Here is a 16,105-nt window from a genome sequence, read left to right as displayed (position 1 = left end):
CCATCTTGGATTGCACATTCCCTGAGTACTTCAGAGTATTCTAGGGGTCATATTGGAGTTCAGCGACCCCAAATTAGTTAAATTTGACCTGTTGATAGCCTGTTACATTTCTGTATAAACATTTCCAATATTCTAACTTCGCCATATTGGCCGCCATCTTGGATTGCACATTCCCTGAGTACTTCGGAGTATTCTAGGGGTCATATTGAGTTCAGCGACCCCAAATTAGTTAAATTTGACCTGTTGATAGCCTGTTACATTTCTGTATAAACATTTCCAATATTCTAACTTCGCCATATTGGCCGCCATCTTGATTGCACATTCCCTGAGTACTTCGAGTATTCTAGGGGTCATATTGAGTTCAGCGACCCCAAATTAGTTAAATTTGACCTGTTGATAGCCTGTTACATTTCTGTATAAACATTTCCAATATTCTAACTTCGCCATATTGGCCGCCATCTTGGATTGCACATTCCTGAGTACTTCGGAGTATTCTAGGGTCATATTGAGTTCAGCGACCCCAAATTAGTTAAATTTGACCTGTTGATAGCCTGTTACATTTCTGTATAATCATTTCCAATATTCTAACTTCGCCATATTGGCCGCCATCTTGGATTGCACATTCCCTGAGTACTTCGGAGTATTCTAGGGGTCATATTGGAGTTCAGCGACCCCAAATTAGTTAAATTTGACCTGTCGATAGCCTGTTACACTTCTGTATAATCATTTCCAATATTCTAACTTCGCCATATTGGCCGCCATCTTGGATTGCATATTCCCTGAGTACTTTGGAGTATTCTAGGGGTCATATTCGAGTTCAGCGACCCCAAATTAGTTAAATTTGACATGTTGATAGCCTGTTACATTTCTGTATAAACATTTCCAATAATCTAACTTCGCCATATTGGCCGCCATCTTGGATTGCACATTCTCTGAGTACTTCGGAGTATTCTAGGGATCATATTCGAGTTCAGCGACCCCAATTTAGTTAAATTTGACCTGTCGATAGCCTGTTACACTTCTGTATAATCATTTCCAATATTCTAACTTCGCCATATTGGCCGCCATCTTGGATTGCATATTCCCTGAGTACTTTGGAGTATTCTAGGGGTCATATTCGAGTTCAGCGACCCCAAATTAGTTAAATTTGACATGTTGATAGCCTGTTACATTTCTGTATAAACATTTCCAATAATCTAACTTCGCCATATTGGCCGCCATCTTGGATTGCACATTCCCTGAGTACTTTGGAGTATTCTAGGGATCATATTCGAGTTCAGCGACCCCAATTTAGTTAAATTTGAGTAGTTGATTGAACTTAAAAATTCTTTTATTGTGATTTTTCCATTCAGCCGCCATATTGGACGCCATCTTGAATATCTCGGTTCCCTTTGAGAATCGGGAAAATCAACAGGCAGATTCGGATTCAGGAGGGTCGATTTAGTCTAGATCCATAAAAAATGGCCTGTTACACGATTTGCTTCTAGACACGAAAAATGAGCACCTTTTTTGATTTCGTGCCTTGACTATATATCGAGTGCAGACATTTTGCATGATTTGTTTTACCATAAAATTAGAAATCTAATTAGCACTTTTTTTCAACTGTTTCGTTGATTTTCTTTTTTTTTTAATGTCAACTTGCTTTTTAATCCGGCCTTCGTTCAAGGATCAAACAAAATAAAATTAAATATATTTTAAATGTATGGCTTGTACTGAATAGCTACAAAATTTCACTTTGATTTCAAATATCCATTGCCGTGGTTTTAAGCAATACCATTTTTTAAAGTCGATTTTGGTTCAGAATTAGATAATAAGGGGATGAGTTTAGTTCCACACTTTTTTATTTATATTTAGACCATAAACCTTTTTTTAAATATAATATAATATTCTGCAAGACTGTGGATAACGTAATTTCTGTAAAATTCAAAATCTTTTGGATTCTCTTGAAAAATGAAAAACAACCCAAAAAGATTTATATTTATCGTTTGTGATTAGTTCCTCTTAAATTAACAAATAAACACGATTTTCGAAATTTTGAAACTATCACAGTGTCACAGTGTTCATCTGTGGTACTATCTAGAATTTTCAAAATATCAATGAAGAATTAGGTGTTTTTTTTGCCCTCATTTATTGGAAAAAAAAATCACGGTACAAAAATTGAAATATGCCTTTCTACCTTTTTGAAAGCAAAAAAAACACTTTTTAAAGACAATAAAAAATAGGAGTCAACACAAATCTCGCAGATGCCTCACATTTATCTTGTTCAAAACACAACTAAGTCTGCTCAAATTTATAGCACAATTATAAGCGTTATATGCCAAAACAAAATTTCTCTAACTCTAAACAATGAACTCAACCTGACGCCGCAATGCCAATCAAAATACTAAACTTAGTTTATCGAGTATTTTGGGAAATAAATGCTCATTATCGAACTGCTCGAATTGTTGTTTATTTAACGCAATTCGGTAAACAAAACTGCCCATCTGGTCTTCAACTCGACAGCGAAAAATTTTAAAAACATCCAAACAATGCGCGAAAACCATTCGCCGCAACCCCTCGTGATCCCGTGGTAAAGACGCAAATGGCACATCGACATCATAAAATTGGTGAAAACAGAGGAAATTACCGCCGCACCACAAGTTCATGGCCCACTAGACGGTTCTAGACGGGCGTCGATCATTTCTGCACGCGCTCGCATGAACACCAACAACAAAGTGTCATTCCTAGTAGGCACCGACTAAGCTGTTCGTGGAGTTCATGGAGGCGCACGGTCCTCGTGGTCAGGCTTTAATTGGCAGTTTGACACGCCTAACGATGATTTGCGCTGGCGGGTCAGGTTCGTGTGGGGAGAACTTGGACGGGTTCATTGACGGATGATGAGGTGAAAAGATGGCCGCAAACAAAATTTATTCGTACGCTAATTTCCGCCGTAATTAGAGCCGAAAGTGAGTGTGTGGCCGCCGCCACGTTCCTTGGCGTTTTCATTGACAGGGCCAAGGTTGCTAGATTTGCGCTGCACACATGTCACCGACGCTGCCGCCGGTTGCGTCGTTCTAATCGGCCAGAATCGAGACTACTGGGTTGACCTTGCTGCAGGATTTCCCGCACGAGAGCGCAGCGAGAGTTGTGTAAAACTAGCGCAAGGTCGATAAATTTAGAAATTCCATCGTCCGCGTTGAAATGGATGGGAGTTTTGCACTTCTTCGCTGAACGCTTGAGCTAGTGATTTATTGGGATGCTCAGCTTCAGCCGTGGAGTAGAATCTCGTTTAACGACTTTATCTGTCCATTATGAAGGGGTTCTTGAATGTACACTCGGCGTCCATATGGTGCAGATTTCGTTCCGCTCAGCAAATTTGAGAAAATTAATATTCTTGCCGGGTTATCATCGTTTACTAAAATTGATAGTTTATGTTTTCAGTTCGCACACACTTCATTTTCTCTCATCGTTTCGTTCATCACACGGTTCCTCTACGGCGTTAGGTAACAGTATATTGTCCAATTCGACTGTTATTTTTAAAATCCCACTTGTGTTTACTTGCGTTTGCTTCGTCTGACTCGTCGAGCGAGTGCGTGGAGGCGCACGGTCGATCGTTGGTAGTTAAACCTATTAGCGCTGATTGCTGCTCGTCAAACGAGGAAACGTGACACTGCAAAACTCCTTAAGCTAGCGGAAATGTCTATTGTTGAATGTTTTCTTCGAAAAAAAATTAAGAGGTTTTTGAAAAGTTGCATAATTCCATATTGCAACACGGGACTGAACGTGACGGATTTATGAATGTTTGTGAACATTTTGGATGATGAAATGCGCTGCGCTGAATGAGAGGAAGCTAACTGAGTCGGGTCTTCAGCGGTGACAATTCTTTCGATGCGTACACAGTGTGCCGGTAGAAGTCATCGCATCTACACAGTTGGTCAGCGGCCAAGGAAGATGAGTTTCGGTGCGTGAAGAAAGAGTGTATCAATATAATTGTTGTTAACCCACTGCCAAGAAGCGATCGAAACCCAAGGCGGAAAGCAAACAATCAAGCATTCGAAAAATGTTCAACTTTTTCAAACGTTCAAAGTCGCAAAAATCAAAACAAAAACAAGATCGAACGCAACAATCGCAGCAACCCGATGCAGTGAAGTCTGCTGCGTTGGGCGCGTGCGTACCGAATTCGGAGGAGACGCCGCACCCGTCACCGCCTGCTATGCAGCTCGATCAAGATACCAGCACGGTGAGTCCCACGACGGCGTCGTCGTCGCCGTCGTGCAGCGGAAATGGCGGAGAGGGCGAAAGTGTTAAAAATAAGCAGCATTCACCGCCAACTGCGGCCAGCATCCTCACCAGTCCGAATGATATAATCCGCGAGAACGGTCGTTCGTTTGGTGTAGAGGACGACGACGGTAGCGTGATCGAGTTCGCGGACGAAGGAGAGACCGACGACGACGACAACGACGAAGAAGCGATCAATGAGTGCGAGGATCCTCGAGTGTCACGAAGACAACGGGGGGAGCAATCAACTAGTATCAATCAAAGCGCGAACCTGCTCGAAAGTACAATGGCAAAAGGGAAAAACAAAAGACGCTACCAGGGCGGAAAGAACGTCCAGCAGCAACAGCAACAGCAGCAGCAACATCAAGGCCAGAAACAGTCTACTAAGGATAACCACCTGCTCGAACTGAAGCAAGCGTGCAATGTCACCGCCGAAAAGATCAATCTAGAAGGCGACACAAAGCAACCCGTTACCGTGGTGACCACGAACGTTGTGACACAGTCTGCTGAGAATGTGGTCAAAGTACACGAAAGTGATGATAGCAAAGTTAATCACGGTGAGCATAACTCCAAGCCAGAAGAGCCGAAGGTGAAGATCGTTAACCAGAATACTGCTGCTCCGTGTGTTCTCACGGCCGGTGACGTCAATGGGAAAAACGCCGAAGATCACGAGGATAAAAATAGCATCGTGCCACGCTCGGAAACGGTCAACAACAAGCCCTCGTTGGCCGAAGATCGTGAAACTCCTGGTGACGCCGGTGTGAGTGAGAATCCAACGCCGTCGCTGCAGACTGTGACGTCACCGATTCCGTTAACCCAGACAGACACGACGCTCGACGTTGTTGGCGGCAATGAATTATTAAACAGCAGTTTAGTGGCAGAACCGTGTCCCACCGCGGAACTTCATTCATCGACCGACACTGAATCTCACGAGATTAAAGATGGTCCACGCGAACCGACGGCCAGTAGTGAAACCGTAACTAGCAAACACGTAACATCGAGTAACGAGGAAATGGGCCAACAGCCAAGCAAACCCAGTGAACCATTGAACAATAACTGCCGACGATCAATTACTCCAAATCGTCAATCGCCGCCTACTCTGGTAATCCAGCAACCCCCGCAACAGCAGCCGCACCTGACGGTGCCGGCTAAAATCGAGGATGCTGCTCGGGACGATATTAGCGACGATCGAGATGTCTTCTACGAAGCCAAGGAATCGCTATCTCCCGGTACACCCGCAGCTGCAACCGCCTCTTTGGATCAGACAGAACCGCTGCAAACCGCCATCCAAGCAACCACCAAAGAAGCCTCACCCCTCAAGGCCATCATTGTTTCGCCTAATCAAAGTGAGCCGCGAGCTAGTCCAAAAAAGAGAGTAGTGTTCAGTGAGCAACTCATCCTCGAAGGCAATCCCTTACAGGAATTCGACTTATGCAACAGCAGTAGTGCTAGCAGCAGTGCCAACAGCAGTACCGAATCCCTCCCAAACGCGTTAAATTTAGAAGCACCAAGTTATGAGGAACATCTTGTGCAAAAAAATGCTGACCGAATGCAAACGGAATCTTCACCCGGTTCGCTTGTGAATAACAATAATCACAAAAACAGTGTCAACATAGTGCTCAGTGTCTGTAACGATCCACCCAATGCATTTAACAGTGATAACAGTGGCATTTCTCCCAGTGTTCCCCCTCCCCCAGCGGAGATCATTGCTACCAAGCCCCCCAATCTAATCGAGTTCAAATACAACTCAAGTGATGGTTCCAGTGCAACAAAGCTCCAAAACGGTCACCACAAGGAAGCCGAAAAGGAAGAATCGAAACGTCGATCCCAGTCGCTGCCCATCCTCGGCAATGAGCCTACTTTGATCGCTGAAGACACCATCAGTTTGCCGGATGTGGTCCAACCCAGCAACGCCGACAAGGCAACCAAGCCCTTCAACACAGTTGATAAACTCAACAGTGAAATGTAAATATCCCTTGTTTTCGTTCTCACTAACCTTCTTGCCGACTAAATTCAAAAGCTACTAACAACACAAAGAAGCGTTTTTTGTTAGAGCAGGTTCAGAAGAGAGAAAGGCTCATCCATCACGGCTCGTCAATCACACAAACACTCGACTCGGTGACAGTTAAGTCCGGATGTGACAACGTAATACCTTGCTGTCGGTCGGAACGCACGCGGTGGCCGCATGAAACGGAAACAGTTCATTGTCACAGAAGGCCATGCGGCGCCGTATTTTTGTCATGGAGATGCAAGGTGTTTGGTGGAAGATGTTCGAAGAGGTCTCCTGGTTGGCATAGTAGGCCGGTATGTTTTTTAAACATGTCCTTCACTGGATGATTAATTGCGGCGAAAGTGTGTTGACAGTCCGGACAATTCAAAGAAAACCATTTTACTCCGCTTTGGATTTGATCCAAAATGTCCAATGGCCGGTGCAGTACGGTTTTTAAACTAGTATGGTGAACTGCATTCAACAACTGAATATTTTTCAGGTCAAATCTTCTATTTGACCAGTTTCAGTAAGGCGAGCAAAATTAGTAGCACTGTTTGAAGATTTTAATCGCAATTTAAGTTTAGTTAAGTTGATTACACTATGTAATACATAAAAAAGTAGATTTGTTTAGGCAAATATTTTTTAAATGCTCTTTTGTGCAACAGAAAGGGTAAAATCATTTTTTTCTATTTTTTTCATTTTTTGTAGCATTGAGGCGGGCCTTGAACTAAAAATTTGCCAAAATCTATTTTCCAAAATTTTTGATAATTAATAAGCAGAGAAAATCTCTTTAAATTTAAGAAAATTCAAGGGTTGTAAGCTTTACTTGTTGTATCTGACTTTGCCAATGTTTTTAAAAATACATTATTACAATATATTGTTTGTCAATTTAAATGATAAACGGTGAAAAATAATAAAGTGACTTAAACAACTGAAAATGCATAAGGCAATTGTAGGATGTGATAGAGTAAGCCAAATTCTATCAGAAATAAAATTAACTGAACATGATAAATGCAAATTATTATACTTTAAAAATGAAACAAGAAAACGAAAAACATGAGAACAATTTTTTTCAAAATGACCTCCTAACACGAGGAAAATGAAAAAAGGTGGGCTTGGAGGGTTGAATTAAATTTTTCAAATTGTTTTTAAAAAGGCAGTTACTTTTGTCAACACTCTTCCCTTTCCACATTTACCTTTCGAAACATATGTTGATAATAAGGTGGAACTACAGTCCAAACTTAAGAATTTCTTTTCCAAAATCGGAAATAGATTTTATTTATATTTTTGTTGAATATGCTCAATATTTTTGAGAGCCTTCCCTAATGACCTAAGAAGCCATTTTGTGTCATTTGTTCACCAATACAAGGCTACAATTTTGGCAGATTTCCATACGAAATTGCTACGAAAATATTCGAAAATCTGTTTCTTTTGGAGGAATTTTCTGATCGATTTGGTGTCTTTGGCAAAGTTGTAGGTATTGATGAGGACTATTCAGATCGGTACACGAAAAAATGCTTGTTTTTAAAATTAACTTTTTATTAAATAACAATTTCCCAAAATCTCCACTTTTTATTTTTGATTTATTGTTAGATATGTTCTAGGGGACAAACTTTTGAGCCATAGAAAGTATTAAGCAAAAATTTGCCTCCGAGTTATATTTTTTTGGAAAAAATGTATTGTAATATTTGAAAAAAAAAAAAAATATTGTATGTTTTGTATCCTAGATAACTAGAAAAATCTGGGTTTTTGGTTACTCACAAGTTCTAGGTAGATTTACTCAATGTTACATTCAATCCAATTATTTTAATTCCTGGCAAATTCTGGTTTGCTACCTGTCGTTTATGAAAACTAGTTCAAGAAAATAGAAAAGAGGTTCGCATTCATGAATATTAAAATTAGATTTAATACAGTCAATCTTCATTAAATTTTCAATCCACAATCATACGAGACCAGTCTGCCGTCTTCAACGCGACACCGTGTCTACCCGTTGCCAGTGCAAGTACTGCAAATGTCGATTAATTTTAAAATAATCCAATTTCGAAGCCTCAAGTCGTGTGTCCTTTTTTTCTCTGTCTCTACACCAACTGACGCAATGCATGCAAATTTATTGAACGAAAATCGCTCACTCACTGTGTCGTGAGGTTCGTAGGAATTTTGGCAAAGTTCACGTGAAAATCATCATCGCATGCGTTTGGGAAATTCATCGGAAAACGGACATCGGCAGCAGTAGGCCGTGCCGTGCTTTGATCTATTTCTGGGGTGCCGCCGAGTCTGTCGTATTTGGCAAGGTTTTCGAACATGTAGCATATCGTAGTAGTCTCGTGGGGCGCGCGACCATTTTTGGGGGTAATGGCCTACTAGGATGACCGTGTCAACTAATCTGTGATACTTTTTATTTTGTTTGTTTTTTTTTTTTCAGGAAGGAGCTCGTCAATCAGGAATCACGCTACAGTGCAAAGCTCGAAGATGCCGAAAAGAGAGCCAGTGAGGCTGAAACCAAGGTGTTCGAACTGCGGCGACGGCTGGACGAGGTGGAACGGGACGCGTCGTTGAAGGAATGCAACATTGAACGTGAGTTTACCGATTTACCCCTTAGCTACCAAGCGCTCGCAAAAAGTCGTTTCGATGAACTCATCGCTAATATAAGCGGCAATTTTAATCCCACGGGTGGTTATAAATGTGGGTGTTTCGCTGAAAAATGTATACCTGTGTAACGGCGCTGTCAAATTTCAGGAAATTTGCACTTTCATACACGCGTGGTCGACAATAATTTTGCCGCGCACGAGGCGTGTTCTAGAAAACGGCGCGAAGAAAGAAAATATCACGTACGATAAACAGAACGCGCGGCCGGTTTACGGCGGCTGTGGCCAAAATGACGCAAAATGTATTGGGTCGTCTGGCGTAAACAAATTTTTCGCGAGGAGGAAAATATTGCAAATTTTACGTCGCATCCGGACACACTCGCCGGCAAACGTTGTTTATTCCGTCGCTTCAAAGTAGACGGAAAAAAGCACAACGTTGCTACGGAAGTCCTGCTCGAAACCTTTAACCTACTGCGATCAATTCACCGATTGATTGGCTTCCTTCCCGTCGGCGCGTCGCCTACTGTCTTCCCACGACAAAAGAGCGTCTTCGATCATCTTTTACGACTTCGTGGCGTGCTATTTTGGGAAAAACCGTCTGTCTAACTAGTTCGCCTCTGCGCTGAAATGAGATTGTGCAGTATTTACAAAGCACACAAAAGAACATCCACCCCCACCATGTGTGTTTTCCGCTTTTACAACGAGAGACAGAGAGTCACTTGGACTCGAAAGGTTGAAATTAAGAGGAAGATTATTTTTATCAACAATAACACTTTGAGGTTTTGTTGTCTTCCATTGCAGCAGGGTGACTTTGAATAATGATTATCCCGGTAATTGCGCAGAATTGTCAGAACGAACCACTTTATAAACAAACAAACTTTATTGTGTAAAATATTAATCTCCTCAAAACACATTCAACACTTAAGATCTACAAAGGTTCAAGCCTCAGCCACAAACCACCCTTAGGCTGTAACACGGACGACCTTGTCGAGTACTCCAACGGAATAGCCGTCTTCGAGCAGGGGAAGATCCGGAACTTACTCAGCACGTTCGCCAGACCGACCCTGGACTGCAGCATTCCAAAGCGCTTTCCAATGCAGATGCGGGGACCTTCACCAAACGACAGGAAGGTACACAAATGCCGTTTGGCCACCTCTTCCGGGTGGAACCGGTCCGGGTTGAATCGCAGTGGGTCAGGGTAGTGCTGCTCGTCACGATGGATCGCAAAAGACGGCACGTGGACCTTCATGCCCTTGGGGATGATCACGTCTGTGCCGGGAATTTTGTAGTCCCGGAATGCCTTCCGCTCCAGAACGGGGACCGACGGGTACAGTCGGAAAGTTTCTGAAATTCAATAGTTCATGAGTAATCGAAAAGTGATCAGCTGATCAATACCAACCGTTGATGCACTGATCCAGGTACTGCATATTGGAGACTGCTTCGTAGGTCAGTCCACCATGCTTCTGTAACGCTTTCAGTACGCATTCTCGAGCCTTGTCTTGGTACTCCGGATTCTTGGCCAACTCGTACAAACAGTATGTCTGATTAGATGAGGACGTCTCAAATCCAGCAAGGAAGAAGATGAACGACTGCGCAGCGGTCTCATCCATCGAAAGCTCCCCCTTGTTCTTCATCGCGATCAACAAGCTCATAAAATCATTCCTCTCCACCGAGTTCTTCTGTCTGTAGTCGATCGTATCCCTCACCAACTTGTAAAAGAACCCAGCCGCATGATCATTCAGCCACTTGATCCTCAACTTCTGACCCAACTCTGGGAACAATCTCAAAAACAATCGCATCATCGTCGAATGCCTCGGACTGTCGAAAAACTCCTTGCCACACATCCTGAACTCGCTGTTTGGCTCCAAAAAGCTGTTGCACTCTATCCCAAACGCACAATTTCCCACCACGTCCATCGTGAACCGCACCATGTAATCCTTCAGCTCCAACTCCGTCCCACTGCCAACCGCTTTTGAAAGGTATTCCGACAGATTGTCTCCAACCGCCTTCAGCGTCGGGAACATCATCTTCATCTTGCCCAACGTGAACGTGGGAGTTAACCTCGCGCGCAGCGATCGCCACTTGTTTCCCTCCAAACTGAACAGATGGGCACTCAGCGGATCATCCTTAAAGTTGTGGTACACGCCACGATCCGGAAAGTAGGTGAAATCCGTAATGAAGATCGTTTTGATCAAATCCAGATCGGTGATCATCACCAGCGGTTGAAGAAAAAAGTACAACCCAAAGAACCTTCCCTTGTTCTTCATCTGGTTGTACTGCTCGATCGCGACGTCCGCGATCGATTTCCTGTTCGCGTCGGCAAAGTTCCCGTACGGAAACCGCGGCTTAATGAACGGAACATTCCGTCGGGACCAGTACGAGTACTGATACTTTACGTATCCAATGCACAGCAGCAGAACACACACGAGCAGTACGATCAGTGCCACGGCCATCGCGAGGATCACTTTTTAGCTAACCGACCAACTCCGGCCACAGTCCAGACTAGACTGAATTTGGAGTTGAGCCTACCGCGGTGAAGAAAGGTTGGGGCCTTCTCCTACTTTTACTTTCGATGGCTAGACAGTAGGCGGTGGACAGATCTTTTAACGATCTTGCATGAATTAAACATTAGCTCATTTCACCAAATCTAGTCGGCCTTGATTTTTTGAAAATCATCGTAGGATAAAAGCGCCGGTGCTGAGGAACTATTTTACCGTTAGGCTTGATTAAAAATTCACAGCGAAAGGTCATGGATGAAAGTAGAGCAACATGTTTTGTCATTCTGATGCTGAATTTGATGAAAATTACATTAACACTCTAAAAAAGTCATTTACATTTACATATTTACTTCCGATGAAACAGATATTCATCTGTGACTGTGTGTCGTAAGCCAGATCTAAGATTATTTGACTGTTACATGGTTCATCAAGCTCATAAAAGGTATTATACAAGCACGTTTTATGAGCTTTCCGATGTGTCGTTCAAACACGACGCGTGATGACGCACAAGGTTTGACTTTTTTTCCTTTTTGTTTAGTTTTAGGTGTAAATTAGAGTTTCCTTGCTTGTCTAAACAAAAACAATATCATTTTCATTGAAACCATCTGTTTGATAAAATTTTCTGAATATGTTGGTTAAACCTCCACAAATGTTGAGCAACTTTGCGTCAAACCCTTATATAAATCACGACCCACTAAACTGACAAGAAAAAAAACTTGTGTTTTACGACCAACTTAAACTGTACTCAACCAAGTTGTTGACAATGTTTACCCCAAAAATAGTGGAAAAAGAAAGAGACATCACGCTGTCTACGATGACGACTGTGTGGCGATGACTTGGCACCGGTACACTTTCGCTTTCAACCGAATTCCACAAGAACACAGAACTGCAGCAGGTAGTTAATCAAGCAGCAGTTTAAACAAAAGTCTCTTTTACGTGCACTTTCCCGTGACCGGATCAAGGGAGGCCCTGTTTGAAACGATATGATTGACGCTTGCCGCCGTGGATCTTCGTCGCACGCATCACAGTAGGCCTCGAACATTGACCGCTTTGCGCGCGCTTGATTGACGTTCTGCTTAGAGAAGAACAATGGGGATCGCGGGATCCAAGGAAGAATCTTGTAGGGGTAGTTTACTTTTTGTGATTTTTTAAAAACTGAGATCGATTCTTTCTTCCGCTTCAGGTCTCAAGGCGGAACTGGACGCAGCATGCAGGGAGTGCGAGGGTATCCGGGGACGGTTGCGAACGCAAGACGCCGAGATAGACTCACTAAGACTGAAGTCCTCCAACCAGGAGGATGAGCTAAATCTTAAGTATCAAAATCTAGAGGTAGAAATGCTAGAGTTAACGGAAAAGCTGAAGGACACCCGCCAGATGGCGAACGAGCTGAACGTTCAGCTGGTGGAAGCTAAAGCCGAAGCGGAGACACTTCGGCTGGAGAAGGAGAAACTACAGGAAGAACGTGCCGAAGAGCAGAAGATTATCAAGGAAGCGCTGGAGTTGGCGCTGAAGGAGCGTTCCCAGGTTGAGGCCAAGTGGAAATGTGATTTTGAACAGCTGCGGACGCACCACTCGGACCGGGAGGAACACCTCATGGAAGACTGCGAGTGGAAGCTCCGATCGATGCAGAAGAACTGCAAGGAGAAGCTCGAAGCGGTGGAACGAGAGCGGAAGGCCGCAATTGACAAAGCGACTCGGCTGGAGCAGGAAAACCGAAACAACATGGCTGAGGTCAGTACGATCGCGAAAGGGTGAGCTAACCAAACGTTACAAACCGTTGATTTTTTCAGGCCATTCGTCTGCGATCGTTCGAGGGAGAGGCAACCAAGCTGCGCGGACTGACAAACGATCAGAAGGAAACACTGACCGTGATGACGCGCCAAATCGATCGGCTCAGGAACGAACTCGAGGACGCAAGCAACAAACTGGAAGCGGAGATCGTCAAAGCCCAACAACTCAAGACCCGCTGCGAATAGTAAGTATCTGAATGATCAGTAAGTCATGATCGTTGAGTTAACCTCCGTTCAACTTTCAGCCAAATATGCGAGAAGGAACGCGAAGCCCTGAACCGGATAGAGATCGCCCGCGGTGAGATTGCGATGCAGTGGGAGGATCGCCTGCTGCACGAGATGAACCGGCTTCGGGTCGAGATGGAACAGACCAACCTCGAGGATCGCCTGTCCGCCATTAACCGGTTCAAGCGGGAAGCGTTGCAGGAAACTGAAGAGCTAACGCAAAAGTTCAACATGCGCGAGAAGCAACTGAAGGAAGAGGTCAGAAACTAAAATAAGAAATCTAAGATAAACAACGAAACGATCGATTCTTTTTCAGATCGAGTCCCTCAAGAAGACCATTGAGCGTCAGAAGCAAGCAATGGAAGACGCACAATCCGAAGCGGACACCAAGCTGATGCAGTCGCGGATGTTCGTCGATCGACGGGAGCGAGAGCTGGAAGAAGTTCTGGTCCGTGAAACTACGCAGAGAGATCAAGTCATTGGTAAGGATTAGAGGATCAGCTAGCAAATAAGACATACTAACTGTTGATCGACCTTGCAGCTGAACTGAAAGAGCAGCACGAGAAGGAGAAGCGCGACATGGAGCAGCACTTTAGCCTCCGGATACAGCAGGTGCAAGAAGAGTTTGAGCGCGAACTGTCCGACGCGACGGAAATGCTCAAGGTGTCACACAAAAAGGAACTGGGTGAGTGAAAAAAAAATCTTGAAAATGAAATAATAATTCAAAAAAATTGACAAAATTTTCAAAATTGTCAAAATTGTCAAAATTGATCAATTAAACCAAAACAACCAAATTGACCAAATTTACCAAATTGACAAAATTAACTAAATTGACCAAATTGACCAAATTAACCAAATTGACAAAATTTAAATAATTTACAAAATTGTCAAATTTGTCAAAATTGAAAAATTGTCAAAATTGACCAAATTGCCAAAATTGACCAAATTTACCAAATTGACCAAATTGATCAAATTGACAAAATTGACCCAATTGACCAAATTGACCAAATTGACCAAATTGACCAAATTGACCAAATTGTCAAAATTTTAAAAATTGACAAAATTGACAAAATTGTCAAATTTATCAAATTTGACAAAATTGTCAAAATTTACCAAATTGACAAAATTGACCAAATTGACCAAATTGACCAAATTGACCAAATTGACCAAATTGACCAAATTGACCAAATTGACCAAATTGACATAATTGACCAAATTGACCAAATTGACCAAATTAACCAAATTGACAAAATTTAAAAAAAAATTACAAAATTGTCAAATTTGTCAAAATTGAAAATTTTTCAAAATTGACCAAATTGCCAAAATTGACCAAATTTACCAAATTGATCAAATTGATCAAATTGATCAAATTGACAAAATTGACCCAATTGACCAAATTGACCAAATTGACCAAATTGACCAAATTGATCAAATTGACCAAATTGACCAAATGGACCAAATTGACCAAATTGACCAAATTGACCAAATTGACCAAATTGACCAAATTGGCCAAATTGTCAAAATTTTAAAAATTGACAAAATTGACAAAATTGTCAAAATTTACCAAATTGACAAAATTGACCAAATTGACCAAATTGACCAAATTGACCAAATTGACAAAATTGACCGAATTGACAAAATTGTCAAAATTGTCAAAATTGACCAAATTGACCAAATTGACCAAATTGACCAAATTGACATAATTGACCAAATTGACCAAATTGACCAAATTGAACAAATTGACCAAATTGACCAAATTGACCAAATTGACCAAATTGACCAAATTGACCAAATTGACCAAAATGACCAAAATGACCATATTGACAAATTGACCAAATTGACCAAATTGACCAAATTGACAAAATTGACAAAATTGACCAAAATGACCAAATTGACCAAATTGACCAAATTGACCAAATTGACCAAATTGACCAAATTGACCAAATTGACCAAATTGACCAAATTGACCAAATTGACCAAATTGACCAAATTGACCAAATTGACCAAATTGACCAAATTGACCAAATTGACCAAATTGACCAAATTGACCAAATTGACCAAATTGACCAAATGGACCAAATTGGCCAAATTGACCAAATTGGCCAAATTGATCAAATTGACCAAATTGACCAAATTGACCAAATTGACCAAATTGACCAAATTGGCCAAATTGACCAAATTGACCAAATTGACCAAATTGACCAAAATGACCAAAATGACCAAAATGACCAAAATGACCATATTGACCGTATTGACAAAATTGTCAAAATTGACCAAATTGACCATATTGACAAATTGACCAAATTGACCAAAATGACCAAATTGACAAAATTGACAAAATTGACAAAATTGACCAAATTGACCAAAATAACCAAATTGACCAAATTGACCAAAATAACCAAATGGACCGAATTGACCAAATTGACCAAATTGACCAAATTGACCAAATTGACCAAATTGACCAAATTGACCAAATTGACCAAATTGACCTAATTGATCAAATTGACCACATTGACCAAATTGACCAAAATGACCAAAATGACCAAATTGACCAAATTGATCAAATTGACCAAATTGACCAAATTGACCAAATTGACCAAATTGACCAAATTGACCAAATTGACCAAATTGACCAAATTGACCAAATTGACCAAATTGACCAAATTGACCAAATTGACCAAATTGACCAAATTGACCAAATTGACCAAATTGACCAAATTGACCAAATTGACCAAAATGACCAAATTGACCAAATTGACC

The 16,105-nt window shown here is 41.9% G+C and overlaps 2 protein-coding genes across 6 annotated transcripts in view; one reads left to right on the top strand and one right to left on the bottom strand.

Moving 5' to 3' along the window:
* The window catches only part of LOC6034535 (trichohyalin), a 41,545-nt gene that overhangs the window by 20,694 nt on the left and 4,746 nt on the right, over positions 1–16,105 (top strand). For 3 of the 5 annotated variants that reach the window (XM_038251631.1, XM_038251630.1, XM_038251632.1), the window contains exons 1-7: positions 3,880–6,222; positions 8,670–8,821; positions 12,514–13,061; positions 13,121–13,305; positions 13,366–13,603; positions 13,662–13,827; positions 13,887–14,030. In XM_038251631.1, coding sequence (XP_038107559.1) covers positions 4,040–6,222; positions 8,670–8,821; positions 12,514–13,061; positions 13,121–13,305; positions 13,366–13,603; positions 13,662–13,827; positions 13,887–14,030 — 3,616 coding nt within the window. In that variant the 5' untranslated portion in view covers positions 3,880–4,039. Of the gene's footprint in view, positions 1–3,879; positions 6,223–8,669; positions 8,822–12,513; positions 13,062–13,120; positions 13,306–13,365; positions 13,604–13,661; positions 13,828–13,886; positions 14,031–16,105 lie in introns of those variants that run through there. The other 2 variants (XM_038251634.1, XM_038251633.1) reach the window with 1 other exon arrangement.
* On the bottom strand, positions 9,694–11,631 carry LOC6034534 (cytochrome P450 6a2). The gene is made up of 2 exons (XM_001844782.2): positions 10,232–11,631; positions 9,694–10,176 (listed from the first exon to the last, which is right to left on the bottom strand). The coding sequence occupies exons 1-2, from the start codon at positions 11,283–11,285 to the stop codon at positions 9,761–9,763; spliced, it is 1,470 nt and encodes a 489-aa protein (XP_001844834.2). The 5' UTR covers positions 11,286–11,631; the 3' UTR covers positions 9,694–9,760.

Source organism: Culex quinquefasciatus, chromosome 2 (genome assembly GCF_015732765.1).
Source record: "Culex quinquefasciatus strain JHB chromosome 2, VPISU_Cqui_1.0_pri_paternal, whole genome shotgun sequence".
In the NCBI taxonomy this organism is placed as follows: Eukaryota; Metazoa; Arthropoda; class Insecta; order Diptera; family Culicidae; genus Culex; species Culex quinquefasciatus.
This window is presented reverse-complemented; position numbering and strand designations above follow the sequence as displayed.

What these genes read in the sequence shown, in the direction of transcription:
- LOC6034534 (XM_001844782.2), bottom strand. Translation starts at nt 11,285, where the DNA reads ATGGCCGTGGCACTGATCGTACTGCTCGTGTGTGTTCTGCTGCTGTGC. An exon ending in CCTGGATCAGTGCATCAACG is followed by an intron (nt 10,177 to 10,231) that starts GTTGGTATTGAT and finishes ATTGAATTTCAG; the next exon opens with AAACTTTCCGACTGTACCCG.